Source organism: Eublepharis macularius, chromosome 6 (genome assembly GCF_028583425.1).
Source record: "Eublepharis macularius isolate TG4126 chromosome 6, MPM_Emac_v1.0, whole genome shotgun sequence".
NCBI lineage: Eukaryota > Metazoa > Chordata > Lepidosauria > Squamata > Eublepharidae > Eublepharis > Eublepharis macularius.
Window position 1 is genome coordinate 102,016,727 of NC_072795.1, and position 19,602 is coordinate 102,036,328.

General features: G+C 45.4%; 1 protein-coding gene across 2 annotated transcripts in view; it reads left to right on the top strand.

Annotated features, from left to right (window-relative positions):
- PLCE1 (phospholipase C epsilon 1) overlaps positions 1 to 19,602 on the top strand; it is a 190,431-nt gene that overhangs the window by 58,531 nt on the left and 112,298 nt on the right. For both annotated transcript variants that reach the window (XM_054982694.1, XM_054982695.1), the window contains exon 2: positions 9,561 to 9,837. In XM_054982694.1, coding sequence (XP_054838669.1) covers positions 9,561 to 9,837 — 277 coding nt within the window. The remainder of the gene's footprint in view (positions 1 to 9,560; positions 9,838 to 19,602) is intronic.

Genomic DNA, 19,602 nt, shown 5'->3' on the forward strand with positions numbered 1-19,602 from the left:
CTGTGCATGGCCAAGACGCTTGATGTTGATATTTCATCTGCCAAACCTAGATCCAAGGATAAAATATTACAGCATATTTATTCTGGGTTTGCGACCAATGTTGCCTTCCCTGTCATTGAAGCCTTCGTTGAAATGATGACCAATATGAACCAGAGACCAGCATCTACACCGGGAACGAACAAGAAATTCGTGAATCTTTACAAAACCAGAGATGAACTCTGTCCCAATTTGTCTCTGCACCCTCCGCCTTCCTCCTTGGTGACTGAGGAGATGCAGACAAAAACGAGGCAGGGATCCCACTCTACCCCCTCAAATAAGGAAGGGAAGAGATTGGATTCCATGGGCAGAAAAATCTACACTTTGGCCGCATTCAACATCAAGATCGCTAATTACTCAGCTATGATGGTGGCGTACCAACTACTTGCTCTGGAACAAGGCTGCAACTTTCATCCTCTAGTTACTGAAGGACCAATGGTTTTACCTCAAAGTGATTCAGGAGGAGGAAGTTCGTTTAGCTTGATACTAGATTAATGCCAGTCATAATGTGGCTGACACAACATCTAGAGCGCTACTGTCTGCTATTGTGCTCCGTAGATATGCTTGGCTGCGAGCCATGGCCTTACCCACAGAAACCAGAAACAAAGTGGAAGACCTCCCTTTTGAGGGGAAGACTCTGTTTTCAGAAAAGACAAGATGAATATTTGTTGCAAAAAAGAAAGGATAGGCTCACAGCTCAGTCTTATGGGATATTCCCACAACAACAACAATCGACTGGGAGACCCCAGTACAAATATTTTTCCAGAAGCTGCTCACAGCATTTCCACCCTTATGAAAGGTATGGTTACCAGCCTCAACGTTCTTACCAGAGCCCTCAACCTTTTTTCTCGAAAAGGAAGCAGAATAATAGAAATAAGCATGGTTCACAACAGCATTCAAAAGAGCAGCCCCAGTCTCAGAAGCAATTCTAACTATTGCAGGGTACAGATCCCAAGTTTTGGGATAGGTTAAGGTCTTTTTATACAGAGTGGCTTAAAGTTACCTCTGACAGTTGGGTTCTTGACATTATTCGTTTTGGATATAAAATTGAGTTCCTAAACTTACCCTGTCTGTGACTTCCTAATTTTGCCGACTCAGTGTCTCATTTGGGGGTGCATGCGGAACTAGAAGCCCTTTTAGCTAAAGGTGCAATTGAGGAGGTAACAGATCAGGCCGCAAGATGGGGGGGGGGGTTACTCCAACCTCTTTGTGGTGGAGAAGAAGGATGGGGGTCTTAGGCCCATCCTGGATCTCTGGGATTTGAACAAGTCCGTAGTGATACGTAAATTCCATACGACCACCTTGCAGATGGTTATGACGCTAATCCCCCCACAATCATGGTTTGCAGTCTTGGACCTCAAAGACACATACTTCCATATTTCCATATTCCCACAACATAAAAAGTTTTTCCGCTTCACGTATAATAGACACATCTTCCAGTACTGTGTTCTCCCCTTTGGACTATCGACTGCTCCTAGAGTTTTCACTAAGTGTGTTGCAGTCGTTGTAGCCTACCTTACAACCAGGATTGTTGTATCCATCCCTATTTAGACGATTGGCTAATCACTGGTCATTCTGTGGAAGATGTGACTAAGCAGATCTTAATCATACTGTCCACTTGTTCAGACTTTGGTCTCTTCATGAACCAAAAGAAGTCGAACTTGACGCCTTCTAGAGTAGTATAGTTTATAGGGGCTGTACAAGATGGGACCCCAAACAAGAGTGTCTTACCTGTGGAAAGAATACAAAAAATTAAGTGGTTGACAAACAAGTTTAAACATTGTAGATTCCAATCCGCCAAAGATATCCGGACTCTACTGGACTTTATGGCTTCCACTACTGAAGTGGTGCTACTTGCTAGGTTACACATGTGACCCCTACAACTCTGGTTTAATTCGGTATTCCACACCGAGAGGGATGCACAAGATAAGAAATTTAGCATCCCTAGGGGGATCTTGTGATCCTTCGATTGGTGGCTGAATGAGGCTAATCTTCTTGAGGGTATTTCTTTCAGCCACCCGAATACTGACATTACCATCACTACTGATGCATCCAACCTTGGTTGCGGGCAGTGGGGGGCTGCACTGTAATGGGTCTTATGCACATGAGTTGTGGGGCGTGACTGAAAGGAAGTTCCATATCAATCTATTCAAACTGAGTGCAGTTTTGTATGCCTTAACTTCATTTGTAGATGCAGTAAGAGGCAAGACCATCTTGATACTCTCAGACAACACAACCACCATGTTTTATTTAAACAAACGGGGGCACGGCATCAAAGACTCTGTGCAGTGAAGCTATAAAGATTTGGACTTGGGCCGTGGACCACATGGTGTGGCTTCAAGTGGTGCATATATCAGGTGTAAACAACACTCTAGTGGATCACCTGAGCAGACTGGGGGCGGGGGGCAACCACGAATGGTCCTTAAAAGATTCATATTTAGACGCCATTTTTATCAGGTGGGGTCTTCCAGAAATAGATTTGTTCATTTCAGAGGAAAATTGAAAAGCCACTCGCTTCTGTTCGAGAGGTGGTATAGGCCTCGGATCATTAGGAAACTCCTTCCAATTTCAATGGTCCACCCATTTCTACTACGTGTTTCCACCCATCCCTCTGCTAACCAGAGTAGTCAGCAAAATCCAGGCAGACTTCGCGGGTCATATACGGCCCACGGGCCGGATGTTCCCCACCCCTGATCTAGGTCTTCCGTGCAGGCACACATACCCTCCCTCCTTCCCCATGAATGCTCTTCTGTCTTACCTGAGAGTATGGCGGCGAAAGAGGACTGAGGGTAAGCAGGGGCGACCCGCCTCTTAGAGGGTTGCTTTAGCCAGGAAAGTGGCCATGCATGCGCGATTAGAGGCGAGGGCACCCCCTAGTTGTTTTAAGCTAGAAAATCTTCAAAATCGGCAGGCCTGCGCATGCGCAGTCCCATTGTGCCTGCACAGAAGACCTAGATGAACAACAGTTACAGGTTAGTGCAACACTGTTTTTTTCTTTAATGCTGAGAAACAGCTGCTTGGTGGAAAGGCAGAAATTAGATCAGATTCACACTACTTGAATTTTCTGCATTAGACATTCCATTATCTGTGGTAGGGAAAAGAATAGGTTTGACATGGGCCTTTTTGTACCCTGATTAGGAGAAATCAGCCCCTGGGAAAACAATGTGGGAGGAAAAAGTTAAGCTCTACCACACCACCGTGGCCCAGAACCAGTTGCCCCCCTTTGAATGTTTCTCTATGTTAAAGAAAATGTTGTGAGGTCATAGATCACCCACATAACATGTAGTTTGTTCCTGAGTCACTAGGAAGTTTGTTTTTGAAAGTCTTTTGGGAGACCCTGTATCTTGCACTTTCATAAAGCTATGTTCAAGGAATGCTACTTCATGTTGGAGGAACATTCAGATTCCACCATACCAAAAGCTACTGAAGGAACATTGAAATAGTATCCTTCTTTGTCCAGTTTTCTCAGAGCGCATGCATATTTAAAAATTGAATCGAGAAGGCAGAGAACTTTTTTGAATCAGTAAACTGAAATAAGTTTAGGCTTGTGTTTTAAAATACAATCTGAGAAAATAGTTGTCATTGTAAGAAGGTTTTATTGCACAAAGGTTATCAGTTGTTTGGCCTGTGAATGCCATTGAAATAGGCTGAGTTGAGTTTTTTCCTTTAAAAATTCCTTTACAAGATACCATATTAACAGCTAATCTGTTTTTGGTGTCTATTTAATTGCCAAATATGGATTTGTTGGTGAGGCTATATGTGTGTTGTTTTCCCCTGAATGTTCTTGTTTCATTATGAGTGATTTAGGTTAGTATAATTGGGTTGTTTTCAATGCAGCTTGGAAGTAAAAATGTATAAAACTCTCAAATGAGTTTCTACATGATGCTTTTCTAATGCAAATTGTTGTGTTCATAAAATATTTTAAAGAAGTGTTTTTATCATAATGCTTGGCTTTAGAGGTGCTGAGTATATACCTGGATGAAATATATCTTTTTATCATGGCAAAGCCTGCATTGTGTCAAAATACAAATTTTTCATGAGACTAGTTATGGAGAAAGGGTTGCAGTGCCTTTCATAAAAAATGATCACCCTTGCTATAGCTTGGCTGTGAGGCTGGAGTGCTGCGACCCTTCCAAATGCTTCAGGCATGCTTAGTTTGGGAATGCTGTCCCTAAAGTTCTTACTCATACAGGGGGCTCCACATTTTGTAAGCAATATTGGATCATGCTTGTTCCATCCCACATCTCTTAATTGGAATTTATAACTCTCTCTGCTTTGAAGCTGTTGAAAAACATAATGAACTAATATTTATGGTTTTGAAGTCTGTAACAGATATTCCTTTGCAGTCAATGTAAGATATTTTTAATCACAATTAATTTGGGAGGTGGGGATTCCTTCTTGATACATCCAAATCTAATTACAGATGGCATGATAAAGAAAGTGACATTGTATGTTAATCTATAACACTCTCTTTAGGGCAAAAAATTACATTGTTTACAATATAATCTGCAGTGTAAATTACAATGTAAATTGCAATGTTTATGCTAGACGCACGGGATTAGGTCATAAGAATTGTGAGTAGGAGCTTCACTCACAGAGTGGATCCTCCTGCTTCCTTCCGTTCTCTGCACTTCACAGTGCTTCCCCAAAAGCTGCTCCTGAGGGTTGGGAAACACTTGGGAACATCACTGGTTGCAGGGCACTGGTATGTATGTTGAGAGGGAAGTCCATAGTAATCACAGACCTTCCCCTAGAGTGAGCAGAAGCCTCTCTCACAGGGCACAATTTGATCCAGCCCATTAATATCTGCACTTTAAAAAACAAGGCTTCTTTTGAGAATTTAGGGAAATATATATGTCTGTAAATCTGAAATAGTATGTCTTCATCAATTAGATGTTTAGGACAGTTCTGTTTCCAAGCACCATAGATGAGGCGACAGTGACACCTCTGTAGCACATTTGTTACATAAAGGCTCTTGTGCTGAGCTGTGTGTGTGTGTGTTTTAAAGTGTAATTTGCAACACCTCCTTGAGTTATGTACTGTTTATATTAAGTTACAGACCAGATATATTACCAGTCTTGTTTCTTCCATGGGTTACTGAAGACTGTTTATCTTTACAATAGAGGTAGTTTGCAGAGCCAAGAATGGTTTATTCATAGTATGATAGCCACTTGTTGGGTACAGGTTAGCTATTCTGATTAAATCATTATTTTTCAAGCATAGGGTTTGCATTTTCTAGTATAGAATCTTTGTGCCTTATCTTTGTGCCTATTCCAGTATTCCTGGAATACTTTATTAACTATCAAGTAATTTTATGTGGGTAAGCTGCAGTACTGCAGCCCGTTTCCTGGGGGTAAAGTGTAGATGACTGGGGAAGGCAATGGCAAACCACCCCATAAAAAAGTCTGCCAAGAAAATGTCGTGATGCGACATCCCCACGTGGGTCAGTAATGACTCGATGCTTGCACAGGGGACTACCTTTACCTTTACCTTTAGTGACCTTTTAAGGTACTTTAAATGGAGCACAAATATGTACAACTGAATCCCCCCCAGCTATTTTAGGAAGGGAAATATTGTTGTGGAGTTGCCTATACAATGGGAAGCTGAGGGGTTGTCTTCGGATATCAAATTTCAAACGCTGCATGCTTCATGTACTTTTTTCGAACCTTCATCTCTGTATTTTTTTTTAAAGTTCCAGTTCAGACAGTATTTGAAAACAGTAAAAGAAATGCAAACTCTCTGCAGACAACTAAATGCCCCAGAGTTTACTTTTATACATTTATACAATTAACATCATTATTCTTTAAGTCATGGCTCCAGCAAAACACTGCTGCCTGTTTTTACAAATAAACAGTTGCTTCCTTAACTGCTGCAGTTAAGAAAACTTCAATGCAATCTAAACAACAGCCAAGAATTTCATAGGTTGCAAAATTTTGAAGTGTTTTGAAAAATTTACTATAGTAATTGGGAATTAGTTTCAGTAAATATTTTTAGAACATACTGGAAAGGCCACTTTCTAGTATATGCCCAGAGCTTGAAGTATTCTGGGGTTGATGAAATACAGCTAAAATGTATAGTTCAAGATTTGCTGCATTATATTTAAGTATTGCAGATGTCTGTGTTAGGAACAAGAATTATCATTATTTAATGTTACAGACTGTTATATATAAAAAAATAGTGCATACTTCTTAATACACAGTTATTAGAAAGTGTTTTGAGTGAGTCAAACTTATCCTTAAAAATAATTTTACTGGCTCTAAAAGAGAAAATAGTTCCTAGAAGTCTTGTTTTCAGTGTCCCCCCAATTTTCTAATTTTTTCACTGGAAAATGGAGGGGGGTAGTCTTCAGAGGGGGACAGAAAAATAAGTATCCTCAGTCTTTCTAGTTGTTTTCTGGTCTTTCACTTCTCTGCTTGCAAGAAAGAGCTGGAACCTGCTGTGTGAAGCAGCAGGTTGTATATGAACCAGTTACCCAACCTAGATCATCTGATGAAGAAACTTGTTGGCTCACTTTTGTGGCAGAACAGTTGCTTGATATTGGAAAGCAGCAGGCTCTAGCAACCTAGTTGCCATGCAATCTATTGACTTGAGGCAACATTTCCAAAGATTTATGTTTATGCATTTCAAGGACCATTGCTGTTAAAGTTAAGTTCCTCCTTTTTTTTTTGGCATGGTACGCCAAGTGCTGGCTTATGTATTTATCCAAATGGATACTAAACGATGTACCTTTTTAGAAGTAAATGTGAAAATTTAGCTGTATTATCTCCTGAACTGAAAGATGTAATCTTTCCCCCCTAAAGTTAAGCATGCTGCTCTTTAAAGATGTGTCATGAATGAAGGGTAAAAATTTTAACTAACAATACCAAATAAAGCACTATAAAAATAGAGTAGTTTAAATTTCAGAAAGCTAGTGAGTGTCATGCAGTTGTTCTTCCGCATACTGTTACATAAATGTTTCCAAATAGTGCCTTTACTGTGGCTAATACTCCCATATTAGCTATCAATGTTGAATATGATGAATGGTGTTGATTGACCAAGGATCTCACTTGGTGCACTGCAATACAAAGAAGAAAGGCTCTTTAAAGGTCAGGTTGTCTCAACATGAGTCACAGATGCTGTCTTTCAACTCATTAAATAATAAATAACAGTTCTAGAGGTGACTTTTTCCTAAGGATGTCTGAATGCTGTTCTTTATAGACTGATGTGTGATAATGAAATGTTTTATATAATGCCATCAATTCATATCAACAAACGAAAGAGGCACTCCTCTGCTGTGGTACCCTTTTTTCTGAAGCAAACTTGGATTTCAGAATTTTTTGGTTTTACTTTGGAATTTGTCTGTAAGAAATGCAGGATTCTGGATTCAACACATCCATGATGCCTCCCTCAAGGGACTGGCCCTGTACAAGTCTACAATGCTGTTAACCATTTAGACAATTAAGTTCATTATAGATGACAAAATGAGTAATGTACAATGCAACTGTCCAGAACTCTTTTGCTAAAATCATTCTCTCAGACCATGTAAATACCTTATTAAAATGCCTATACTGGCTTCACATCCATTCCACTATCTAACAAACACTCATTGCACTTAACTTCTTTTGATACTCTGCTGCTGGGGACCTTCAGTTCTTCGGTTGTGTCATCTTCAGGCTCTTGAATTTCTTTCGGTTTCTTAAATGACCATTGTCCTTTCTCTTAAATGACCATGTCTCCACTTATCTACGACCAGTATGAGAGCTGTGAGAGGAGGCAGTGTTGTGGAAGTAAAATTTAAAAATGCAACCTTGTATATTTACTGGGAGTGCTTACTGGAAATGGCAAAGAGTAGCTCTAGGAATTCCTGGAAACTCTGGTAAAACCATAGAGTGGCAATTCCTAGAGCTATCCCAGAATTGACAAAGGTTAGACCTAGGAGTCATTGTGAACTCTATAGTTTAACCCTAGAGTGTCTGGCAATTCCTAAAGCTATCCTTTGTCAGTTCTGGTAAGAACTTTCAGTAAGTACACGTGGCTGCAGTGGGACATGGGGACGGAGGAATCCCCTGCCCCCCACCACTGAGGGCTTGGCAACCCTAGATTACACATGCAGCACAACAAGTTAGCAGAATGCCCTCAAGTCTAGCTCCTTTGGAGAAAACTCAATCTAAGTTCTTAAGAGCTATATTTGGATTTCCATGTAGTGTCCCAAATGCAACTTTACGTTTGGAAACCGGACTGCTGAGAATAGAGGCCAGGGTAATTCTGGCTTCAATCAAAATTTGGCTTAAGCTCAGCCATTGTCCATTGGATATTACTTCCTTAATCCTTAAAGATAGGTACTGTTCTGCCTGGCTTGGGACCACCCATCAGAAATTAACAATGCTGGGCTTCTCATTTGAATCCCTACAGATGATGGCCCTGGACCAGGCAAGGGCTGTGGTCAAACAGCGTATACTGGATGTCGAAAGACAGAGGGATCTTGTGAGGGTCTCCAATTTCCTAGCCCCCCCGCAAACAAGATATGTGGTTTCTCCAGCCTCTTATCTATCAAGCCTGGAGATCCCGTCCCATCGTAGGGCTTTCTCATTAGCCCGATGTAATTCATTCCCATCTGCAGTACTTGAAGGCCGTTATAAAAAGGTCCCGATGGCTGAGCGAGTTTGTCCATGCAAGGCAGGGAAAGTAGAAACAATTGAGCACATCATGCTTGCTTGTAAGTTCTACCACGAAATACATATAAAACATATCCAACCTGCATTGAAGAAGCTTTCGAGCCTCCCTGACACAGAGCAAACTAATAAACTCCTGTTAGGTGCCAATTCCCAGATCACGTTGGCTAGTGCCAGATTTTTAGCCACAGCTTGTAGAATCCGCAGGGAATGTGCAAAGGAGTCACAACTGCTTTTATTTCTAACCCTGAAAGCCCTCACTTTTGTACTTATATTGTCAAGTTTTTATATAATAATATATTTATATAATTATTTTTATAAAGTGGTGTATTTTGTGTATGATACTCACTTATGTTTTTTACAAGTCTGTACCGGTTATTAACTGTAAATAAATCTGACTGACTGAGTTGGCAGAATGGGAGCTTTTGACTGTGTGACACATTTAATGCTCCCCCCATGTAAACATACTAGCAAAAATTAGCTAATTGTAGTGCAAGGTTCTGGCCTTTTATATGCTTTGCTAGTTTTCCACTAACAGGGAATTGTAATGTAGGAGAATTTCAAACAATGTAATCCCTTACCCACTGTCTGAAATACTACAGTCCACCTCATTCTGTTGCATGTATAAACCAGGCCTAACTCACTTATTGATCACCTCTTTCTGTCTCCAAATCCTTCCCTTTGGTGTAATGGCCAATGGGTTCTCAAGTTGTATTCTTCCAAAAGTCTGTTAGGAGTCTTCTAAAATGTTGTTTGAGCTTTGCTTAAATCAGTTTTGGATTCTAAGACTAGTGAAGAATTTGAGGACAGTAGACTGCTTAACAATCTTTAATTTTTTTCCCTCACAGTTTTTCCCCTTTTTGTTTTTGACAGAGCTTCAAGTCAACAAAAGGAGTAGAAGATACCGTGGAATATTTTTCCCACTGTGTGAGCGAACCATTAGCACACCGTGCAAACTGCTGTTGTAGAGGGAATGGCTCTTGCATAAAACCATGTATTCGAAGACCCACTGAGTATCGCGCTACCTTATGCAGGACTTCACTTTCAAATGTTATCAGTGGTGCTCTACTAGAAGCAACTACATCATTGGGAGCAAGAAGTGGTGTACTAAATATCGTAGGAGGGTCAACTGGAAGGACCATGCTAAAAGGTAAATAAGAAAATACTTTTGTTAATTTGGGGAGGGGGGGGAGTTACTAGGTTCCCAAGCTGAATTTGACTGGTTAAACTTAGTGATAATTTATTCCCTCCAAATTCTTAGAATTAAAAAGTAACATTAATGTTTAAAAATTGTATATGTTTACTTTATATAAGGGTACAAGAGAGTTCACAATATCTCTTGTAAAACAACAGCAACAATGAGAGCTATGAATTGCCTGAATTAAGTTTGCCTATGTGAAATTAAGTACCTGGTTGTATTTTGGTAACTTTTAATTAGAGATGGGCATGATCCAAAAAAAATTAACGATCAAGCTGATTGTGGATCGGTGCCAGCGACAATCCCAATTTAACAACCCGCACTGAGCATCTCCCGTTCCCGATCCGTGGATCGTGGATCGTGGAGGCAAAAGTGGAGGGGCGCCCACTGTTCCCAGCGATACAGGAGTGGTGGGTGATGCCGGCGGCATCTGTGTTTGTGTTTGGCTGTCTGTGTTTGGCCATCAGAGCTGCCTATCAGGGTTTGCAGGGATGAGATTGGAGTGCCCATGGCTACAGAAAACCCCCTTCCCCCTCCCTCCCCTGGGTGTCTTCTCCCAACTGGTGACTGCTTTGCTGCTCCGTGGTTGGAAGGAAGCCCTGCTGATCAAGGAAAGCTGGGCTTCCATTCGGGTTTCCAGGGCGACAGAAGGAGGGCAAACAGAGCTCAGGCATTCCCCTGGCTCCGTTGCCAGGGGAATAGATAGCTGGCGCCTGAGTGTCTGGATCCCCGATCCGAGCTTGATCGCCCCGATCCAGGCCCCTCCCGATCACTGGATCGTTGGCCGTGGACGATAATGATCCGCCGGGTCACGATTGCGCGATTGCCATTATTGTGGGGTTTTTTTTAATCGTAATGCGGATCGTGCCCATCTCTACTTTTAATTATATCATCCTGTATCATTGTTTGCAGGGGGTGGGTTTCTTTTTTTGTTTCTCCATTTTCTTTTAATTGTGTTTTGTATTAAATACAAATAATTTTAAAAATTGGACCAGTTAGTAAAGTAAACTTTGTTCATTGTTAGTCTTCTAGTGCAGTCCCAGACTGCATATGCACAGGCCTGCCAAACAGTGAGGTCTTTACAGCTTTAAAAAGTACTAAGGGGGCGTCCATCCTCCAGAGCGCATGCATGGGCGCTTCCCACCGAAAAACAGCCGTCCTCTGCAAAGATGACGCCCCCTTATCCTCAGTTCCTCTTTCGCCGCTGAATGAAGAAGTTCTATCAGCTTGTGTTCCAGCCTTCATCATCTTTTCAGCGGAGAAAATTGAGGATTTGCCTACAAGATGGCAGGTAAAGCTCTTTTTAAAAGCTGCACAAAATGTTCAACCAAAATGACTTGCACTGATGGGCACGATCTGTGCCTTTTTTGCCTAGGGGAAGACCATAACGTCCTGGTCTGTAAATATTGCCAATAATTTACTGCTAAAGCACAAGCTTGAGAGGGCTATGTGACTTAAAGCCTTGTTATGGGAATGAGCACTGTCAGCCTCTAATAGCCTGGCCACTAAGACTGCAAAATCTTCTGCCTTGTCAGAGTTGGCCACACATTCAGATCCAATCCCATCAGAGCCTTCAACTTCAGGGGTGGTGCCCCTTTGGATCCAACACTTGACCAGAGTTGAAAGAACAAGACTCCAATGGCCCTGTTAACGTCAAGAGGAGGAAGTCCCTCGGACCTGATACGTTAGATCTAATGCCCGACTCCAGAGATGTGGATTCTAAGGGAACAGCCTCGGATCTAACATTGTCACTTGACCCTCACATCACCTAACTTGTCGGAGATGGTCACGACAAAACTGAGCAGACGCTGCTCGGAGTTGAGGGACCATCTTGAACCAACTGCCTTGACCAGCACACACCCAGAGCCTATCACCAGAACGGACTTTCGGCTGGAATCGACTGAGCCGCCTAAGAAGAAGGTAAAATCAAAGTCTCATCATAGCCACAAAAAGCGGGCAGAGAAGACCAAACACATTGTGGTTGATGAGTTTGTACCTCCAGAAGTCCAGATTCTTAGGACCCTGAGAACTTCATCCATACACTCGAGGTCCCAATATGCATACTCATCAAAGGAGGAAGGTGAACTTCCTAGGATCTCTTTTGATCGTTTAAGCTGTGATCAATATCACACCCACTCCCTGTCTGCTTACTCTCACCAGGGCACTTCTTGGTTCCATCGGGACATCCCATCTCCATATGGCATTGACCTGAGAGATCCATACAGGACGGAATTGATCTCATCCACTTTTGGTGAGCCTGTCTCACCCAAAAGGCACAAGAACCCTTACTATCTGCCTAAGTCATCTATGACATTTCAACTGCCAGACCCGGACCCAGAGTCCTACCAGGAGGAAGTGAGTCCCAGCGGCCCGTCAGACCTGTCGCTAGATGGAGTGCTGACAACAGACCGATCAGTCTCTCCAGCAGATGATTTCCGGCTGTACACGGAGCAATTACTCTGTATGGCTAAGTCTCTGGACATTGATGTTTCGGCCACTGAACTGAAACCTAAGGACAAAATTCTTCAACACTTATACTCAGGGAATCCTTCCACTGTCGCCTTCCCTATAATCGAGGTTTTTGCTGAAATGCTTATATCAGTCTGTGAAAAACCAGCTTCCTCCAACGTCAAAGATAGTGGAGGTTTATACAAGATGAGAGAGGGTGTTTGCCCTTTCTTGTTTACGCACCCTCTCTGTCATCCTTAGTCATGGAAGAACTGCAATCCAAAATGTAATCCAATCAACTCCTGCTGATAAGAAGGTTAAAACATTGGATGCATTGGGCAGGAAAATTTACACTTCATCAGCCCTTAGTATAAAAACTGTCAACTACGTTGTAATTATGGGGGCGTACCAAATTTTTTAATGGAACAGGTTGAGAGCATTTATCCAAAAGCTACCTGAACACCAGAAGCCGCTCGCCAAGGTCATTCATGAAGAGGCCATAATATTATCTAAACAACAAATTAATACAGGCCATAGTGTCGTGGACTCTTCTACTAGAAGCCTAGTGTCAGCAGTCATCCTTCGAAGGCATGCCTGGATGAGATCCACAATGTTGTCTGTGGAAACCCGTAACAAAGTGGAAGACCTGCCTTTCGAGGGTCAAACTCTTTTCTCACTTAAGACAGACAAGTTTCTATCCGCAAAGAAAAAGGACAGACAAACGGCTAGATCCTACAGGGTCCTACCCCCACGGCAACAGATAATACAATATCAACCCTACAGACATCTGTACAGGCAGCAATCCTACAAGGGTTGTTATTACAGATATGAACCCTACCAGTATCTGCAAAACTGGCAGAGCCCTGCCCTACAGGGCAATTACCAAAGGCGACAGGCTATGCAAAAACAAAGACAAGGACATAATCCTGCCAGTAACAAGGACATGGGTCAACATAGTAAACAATTCTGACTAGGGTTGGAGTACCCTGTCATGTTTGGCAATAGGCTATCTTTCTTTTTGCCAGAGTGGCAACCAGTTACTTCTGATGTTTGGGCTTTGAACATAGTTTCATCTGGTTATAAAGTTGAATTTTAACATTCTTTGCTTCTGAGTCTCCCTTGTTATCTGGCCCAATCGTCAACCCCTGAGTTAGCTCAGGAACTGACGGCGTTATTACGTAAGGGGGCGGTTCAGCTAGTTCCAGAGCATGAATCCCCATGGAGTTTTTATTCCAGATTTTTCTTGGTCCAAAAGAAGGATGGTGGCTTTAGTCCTATCCTAGACCTGAGGAACTTCAATGAATTTATTGGTGCACACAAATTTAGAATGGTCACTGTGACAGACTCAGCTTCAAAAGCTGAGATTGCCAGACAGTAAAGAGAATGATTGACATGTTTCCACCTCCCCTTTTGGGGTTAGCTTGAAATGGCAGTTAAGGATGGAATGTTGAGGGGTTGACAGTTGGAGAAAACAAAGGAGTGAGGGGAGTTAGAGTCTGGCTTCTGACCAGAGATGGTCAGCCGGGGTGTCCTCTATGTGAGGAAGTAATGTTTATGAATGTTTATGAAGCACTTTTAGTCCTTGGACTAAAGGGGGAAAAACCAGCTCTAGCTCCTGTGTAGACTTAAGAGATCTGGGAGTTATAGTGGGCCAAGGAAGTGGGTATAGAGGAGTCTCCCCTTCAGCCACAGGAACAGGGTTATAGCTCATAACTATAACGCCTGTCCAGTATCTAAAAAAAGGGTTTGACTCAGTGCCCTAACATCTGCTGAAGAGGAGAAGTTGTGCTGTGTGTGTATTACAAGTGGAGCACCTAACTTATAGGAGAGCCAGCCGCAGAAAGCATTTACTGTAACACCTGTGTAACACTAACATCTCTAACACAAGCCAGCAACTTAATAACGGCATCAAGCATTTTGTGCCTCATATCAGTGAAGAGTTCTGTTTAAAAAACCTCTATGTTATTTTCAGTTTTAAACATCTGCCTACCTGCCTTCTTGTTTTACCTTCTTGTAAATAAACTTTTTGTTACACTTTGAATCTCCCCAAGCCTTTTGTGCCAGTTTCTATTTAAAGGAAGCGCAACTCCATGATCTTTCCCCTACTTGGACCTAGCTGGGTAATCATACTACTTATATGTTACTGAAGGGTGGGACAAGAAAGAAAGTGAAGCTCAACATCAACCACGTTACCAGAGACTTCCCAGCCCAGTATACAAAGCATAATAAGGGAAAGGCAGCCACGTCTCAGACCATCTCTAGATGGGTGATCCAAACCATCAAACTGTGTTATAAATATGCTAAATCACCTTGTCCCTTGGACATACATGCCCATTCTACTAGGGCACAGGCATCGTCGGCCGCACTTCTAGGAGGAGTATCACTTCAAGAAATTTACAGGGCAGCCACATGAACATCTACAGACAGATTCATCAAGCACTATGCACTGGATATGGCCAACAGGGAGGAGGCAGCAGTGGGCCAGGCAGTGCTCCAGTATCTATTCAAGTGAAGAACCTGCCCACCTCCAGGGTAAGTGGCTTGTTAATCTCTCATGTGAAACTGCACTAGAAGACCAACAATGAAAACAGAGTTGCACTTACCAGGAACTTCTGTTCATTGAGGTCTTCTTTGCAGGCACACATGCCCTCCCTCTTACCCCGCTAGGTTCTTTCCTTCTTGGGGGAGCCAGCATCTCAGGAGGAACTGAGCGTAAGGGGGCGTCGTCTTTGCAGAGGACACACGTTTTTTGGCAGGAAGCGCCCCTCGCATGCACTCTTGGGGACGGACGCCCCCTTAGTACTTCTTAAAGCTGTAAAGACCTCACTATTCAGCAGACCTGCGCATGCGCAGTCCCATGTGTGCTTTCACAGAGTGTGCAAAAACAGGGTTTCTCACCTGTAACTGTTGATCGTCGAGTCTCTTCTGTGCAGACACACATTGGGACTGCGCAGGCGCAGGCCAGCCGCGGAGAAGATTCTTTTAGCTTCTAGAAATGTGACGGGGACGTTCGGGCCCACCGCGCATGCGCGTCGGTGTTCCCGCCAATTTTGAAGTACAAGTACCCGAACGTCCCCGGCATTCCCTCAGTTCACCTGAGCCGCCGGAGAAACAATGGAGTAAACCAAGCACTCACAGCGGGGCAGGCGGGAGGGAATGTGTGTCTGCACAGAAGAGACTCGACGATCAACAGTTACAGGTGAGAAACCCTGTTTATCGTCGTCGTCCTTCTGTGCAGCCCCACATTGGGAGAATAGCTAGCATCTCACCAATGGGGGCGGGTGTGAGTGTCTATGTGAACAAAGAATGCAGAACAGCCGTGCCAACAGCGGATTCACGGCGTGCATTCACGTCTACAGAATAATGTTTAATGAAAGTGTCAGCGGTAGACCACGTTGCAGCTTGGCAGACGTCCTGGAGTGGCACTCCTCGCAGGAAGGCAGCAGAGGCAGCTTGTGCTCGAGTAGAATGAGCAGTAATCAACAACGGGCACCGGACTCCAGCTTGCTGATAACAAAGTTTAATTGCAGACACAATCCAGCGAGAGATGGACTGGGCAGAAGCTGGCGAGCCCTTGCGAGGGCCAGAGTAACACAAGAACAGGGCAGGAGACTTCCTGAAACACTTGGTCCGATGTAAATAAAACAATAAAGCACGTTTCACATCCAATGTGTGTAGAGTACGTTCCTCTGGGGAAGAGGGTGTAGGAAAAAAGGAAGGAAGGACCACCTTTTGACGCAGGTGAAATTTGGAAACCACCTTGGGCAGGAACTGCATACTAGTGTGGAGCATGACCGTACCGGGGAAGAACTGCAGGAAGGGGGGGTCACACCTTAGAGCAGACAACTCCCCTACCCGCCTGGAGGAAGTGACTGCAACCAAAAAGGCCACCTTCTGCGTGAGCAGAGGCAAGGGACAGGTAGACAGGGGCTCAAAAGGGGAGAGCATCAGACGGGAGAGCACCAGGGTCAGGCTCCACTGAGGAATAGGATGGGCCCTAGGAGGAAAGGACTTTAGTAGGCCCTTCAGGAACTGTTTGGACAGCCAATGTGCAAACACAGTCCTCCCATCAATCTGCTCATGGAAGGCAGAGATAGCAGCCATGTGCACCTTAACACTGGAGAACGCCAGGCCTTGGGAGCACAGGTCCAGGAGGTACTCCAGAATGACAGGCAGCGGACAAGTGAAAGGGGAAACCCCCTTGGGGGCTAACCACCTAGAGAAACGTGACCACTTCCTCTGGTAGGACAACCTGGTAGACGGTTTTCGGGCATTCAGAATCACATTAAGCACCCTAGTAGAGAGGCCTAGTCTGGGGCGCAGAGGAGCCAGGCAGTCAGATTTAGCACTGCCACATCGTGATGCCACACTCCGTCCCTGAGTAGCAGGTCCGGGGTGTGTGGCAGCGGGAGACACCGCCCCTGTGACAGGGAAAGTAAAAGGGGGAACCAATCCTGGCGAGGCCACCGAGGGGCAATCAGGATACAATGGGTTCGGAAAGCCCTGATCCTGGAGAGGACCTTGTGAAGGAGCGGGAAGGGCGGGAAGGCGTAAAAGAGCCCCGGAGACCAGGGTATCTGGAAGGCATCCCCCAGTGAACGATGGCCAATCCCGGCCCGGGAGCAGAACAGCGGGGCTTGTCTGTTGCGGGCTGTGGCAAAGAGGTCGACCAAAGGCGTGCCCCATGTGCGGAAAACCTCGTGGAGATAAACCGTGTTGAGGGACCACTCGTGCTGGGGCAAAAACACCCTGCTCAGCGTGTCTGCTGCTGTGTTGTTCTCCCCCGCAATATGAATGGCCCTGGGCAGGACGTTGTTGGCAATGGCCCAAGTCCAGAGTGTAGTCGCCTCCTTGCAGAGCTTGAGCGAGACCGTTCCTCCCTGCTTGTTGAGGTAATAGCAGGCTGTGGTATTGTCCGACAGGACCTGAACCCTCCTGTTCCGAATGACATCTGCAAAAGAAGCAAGGGAGTAACGGATCGCTCTAAGCTCTAACAGGTTAATGTGCATGCCCATTTCAAGGGAGGACCAAACACCTTGAGCAGACAGGTGTCCACAACGCCCTCCCCAGCCTAGATTGGAAGCGTCCGTGAAGACGGTGACCTCCGGCAGGAAGGGACCAAAAGGACAACCCTTGGACAAATTCTCAGGGTCAGTCCACCACACCAATGTCCGCTGTATCACCCTCGGGACGGAAAACCCACGGTGTTGACTCATAGTGAGGGGGTTGAAAACCCGAACAAACCAATTTTGTAGAGGCCTCATGCGCAGGCGTGCAAAACACACCACCCCTGTGGAGGAGGCCATAAGGCCTAACAACGTTTGAATCAGGAGGGCAGTTTGGAACCGGTTATGCACGAAGTGGCGGGCTAGGGAGGACAGCCTGCTCAAGCGGTCCGGGGGTAGATAAGCCCGGCCCAGCAGAGAGTCAAAGTGGACCCCAATGAATCTAATGCTCGTACCAGGGGACAGGACCGACTTCCCTAAATTGACCACTAGCCCCAGACCGTCTAGGACGGACAAGGTGAGGGCGATAGAGGCCTGGAGGGAGTCAGAGGAGGGACCCACCAGGAGCCAATCATCCAAATAGGGATAAACAAAACAGCCACTAGACCGTAGATGTGCCACCACGGTGGCCATACATTTAGTGAACACCCTGGGCGCCGAGGCCAGGCCAAAGGGCAAGGCCGTGTACTCATAGACAGCGCCTCCACAGGTAAAACGGAGATATTTCCTGTGGCCCTCAAAGATGGAAATGTGGAAGTAGGCGTCTTTGAGATCCAAAATGGCCATCCAGACGCCTGACTCTAAGAGTTCCAACACCCGGGACAGGGTAAGCATCCTAAACTTCTCCACCTTCAAGTAGGTATTAAGGGCCCGAAGGTCCAAAATGGGACGAGACCCCCCATCTTTCTTATCCACAAGAAAGTATCTTGAGTAAAACCCCCAAGGGGAAGTAGAGACATTGACCACCCGGACAGCACCTTTGGCAACCAACTCCAAAACATTATTTTGTAACACAACATTACAACAAGAAGCACAACGGGGTGGGTGCGAAAGAGGGGGTGCAGTGGTAAACGACAACTTATAACCACGGGCCACAACAGAGAGGACCCAGGTATCCGTAGTAATGAGTTGCCAACGGGGCAAGAAAGGCCGTAGCCTGTCCAAGAACAGGACATTAACAGCGTCCTTGGAGACCAACTGGGAAGCGTCCTGGTCTAGTCAGAAGACCGTGGGCTTCTGCGCTGAAGTCGAGGGCTTGGGCGAAGGAGGCTGCTGTCGTCCCTTGGACCGGCCGGAGCGTCTCGAAGAGTGGCGCTGCTGGCCAGAGTAGGAACGGTGGCCATAGGATTGACCGGAGGGGAACCTTCCTTGGCGCTGGTGGAACTGCTGGTAGGGGGACTGATAGGACCGGAACCTGCCGTACCGATATCTCGGACCCGTCTGCGGAACCGAAGGCGCAACCCCGAGCGACTTGGCCGTCTGCTGGTTCTTCTTCATAAGAGAAAGGGACTCATCCGTTTTCTCTGAGAAGAGCTGAGGACCTTCAAACGGAAAATCCTCGACCTTGGCCTTCTTCTCGGGGGGCAGGGCAGTAGATCGAAGCCAGGCGTGCCGACGCAGGAGCACTGAGGATGCCATCGCACGCGCCGCGGAGTCGGCAGCGTCCTTGCCAGCCGTCATCTGCTGCTTCGACAAACGGAAAGCCTCAGCCTGGAGAGCCTTGACCAAGTGACGGCGATCGTCGGGGAGGTCAGAGAGGTAGGACGACAGACGCTTCCACAAGAAAAGATTGTAAGAGCCCATTATTACTTGGAAATGGGCGATCCGGAACCCCAGGGAAGCCGAAGAATACACCTTCCGACCAATTCCATCCAGCTTTCTCCCCTCGCGATCCGATGGAGCCGAAGAGGAGCCCCGTCGGAACCGAGCCTGACCCTCCTCGGCCACGATTGAAGAGGGCTTCGGATGGGCAAAGAGGTAAGGGCAATCTTCCTGTTTGAGGCGATAATATTTCTCAACCTTCTTGGCCGTAGGCGGTACAGAAGCAGGGGTCTGCCAGAGTGCCAGGGCATTGTCGACGAGATCCTCGACAGGAGGAAACGCCACCGAGGCAGGAGAGCCCGAATACAACGGCTCCAACAGCTTACTCTTGGGTTTGGAGGTCGTGGAGGCGACGTCGAGCTCCAGTGCTGTGGCCATTCGGACCATCTGCTCTGCAAACACCCTGTAATCGTCATTAGGGGACGATGAGCGGAGCTCCCCC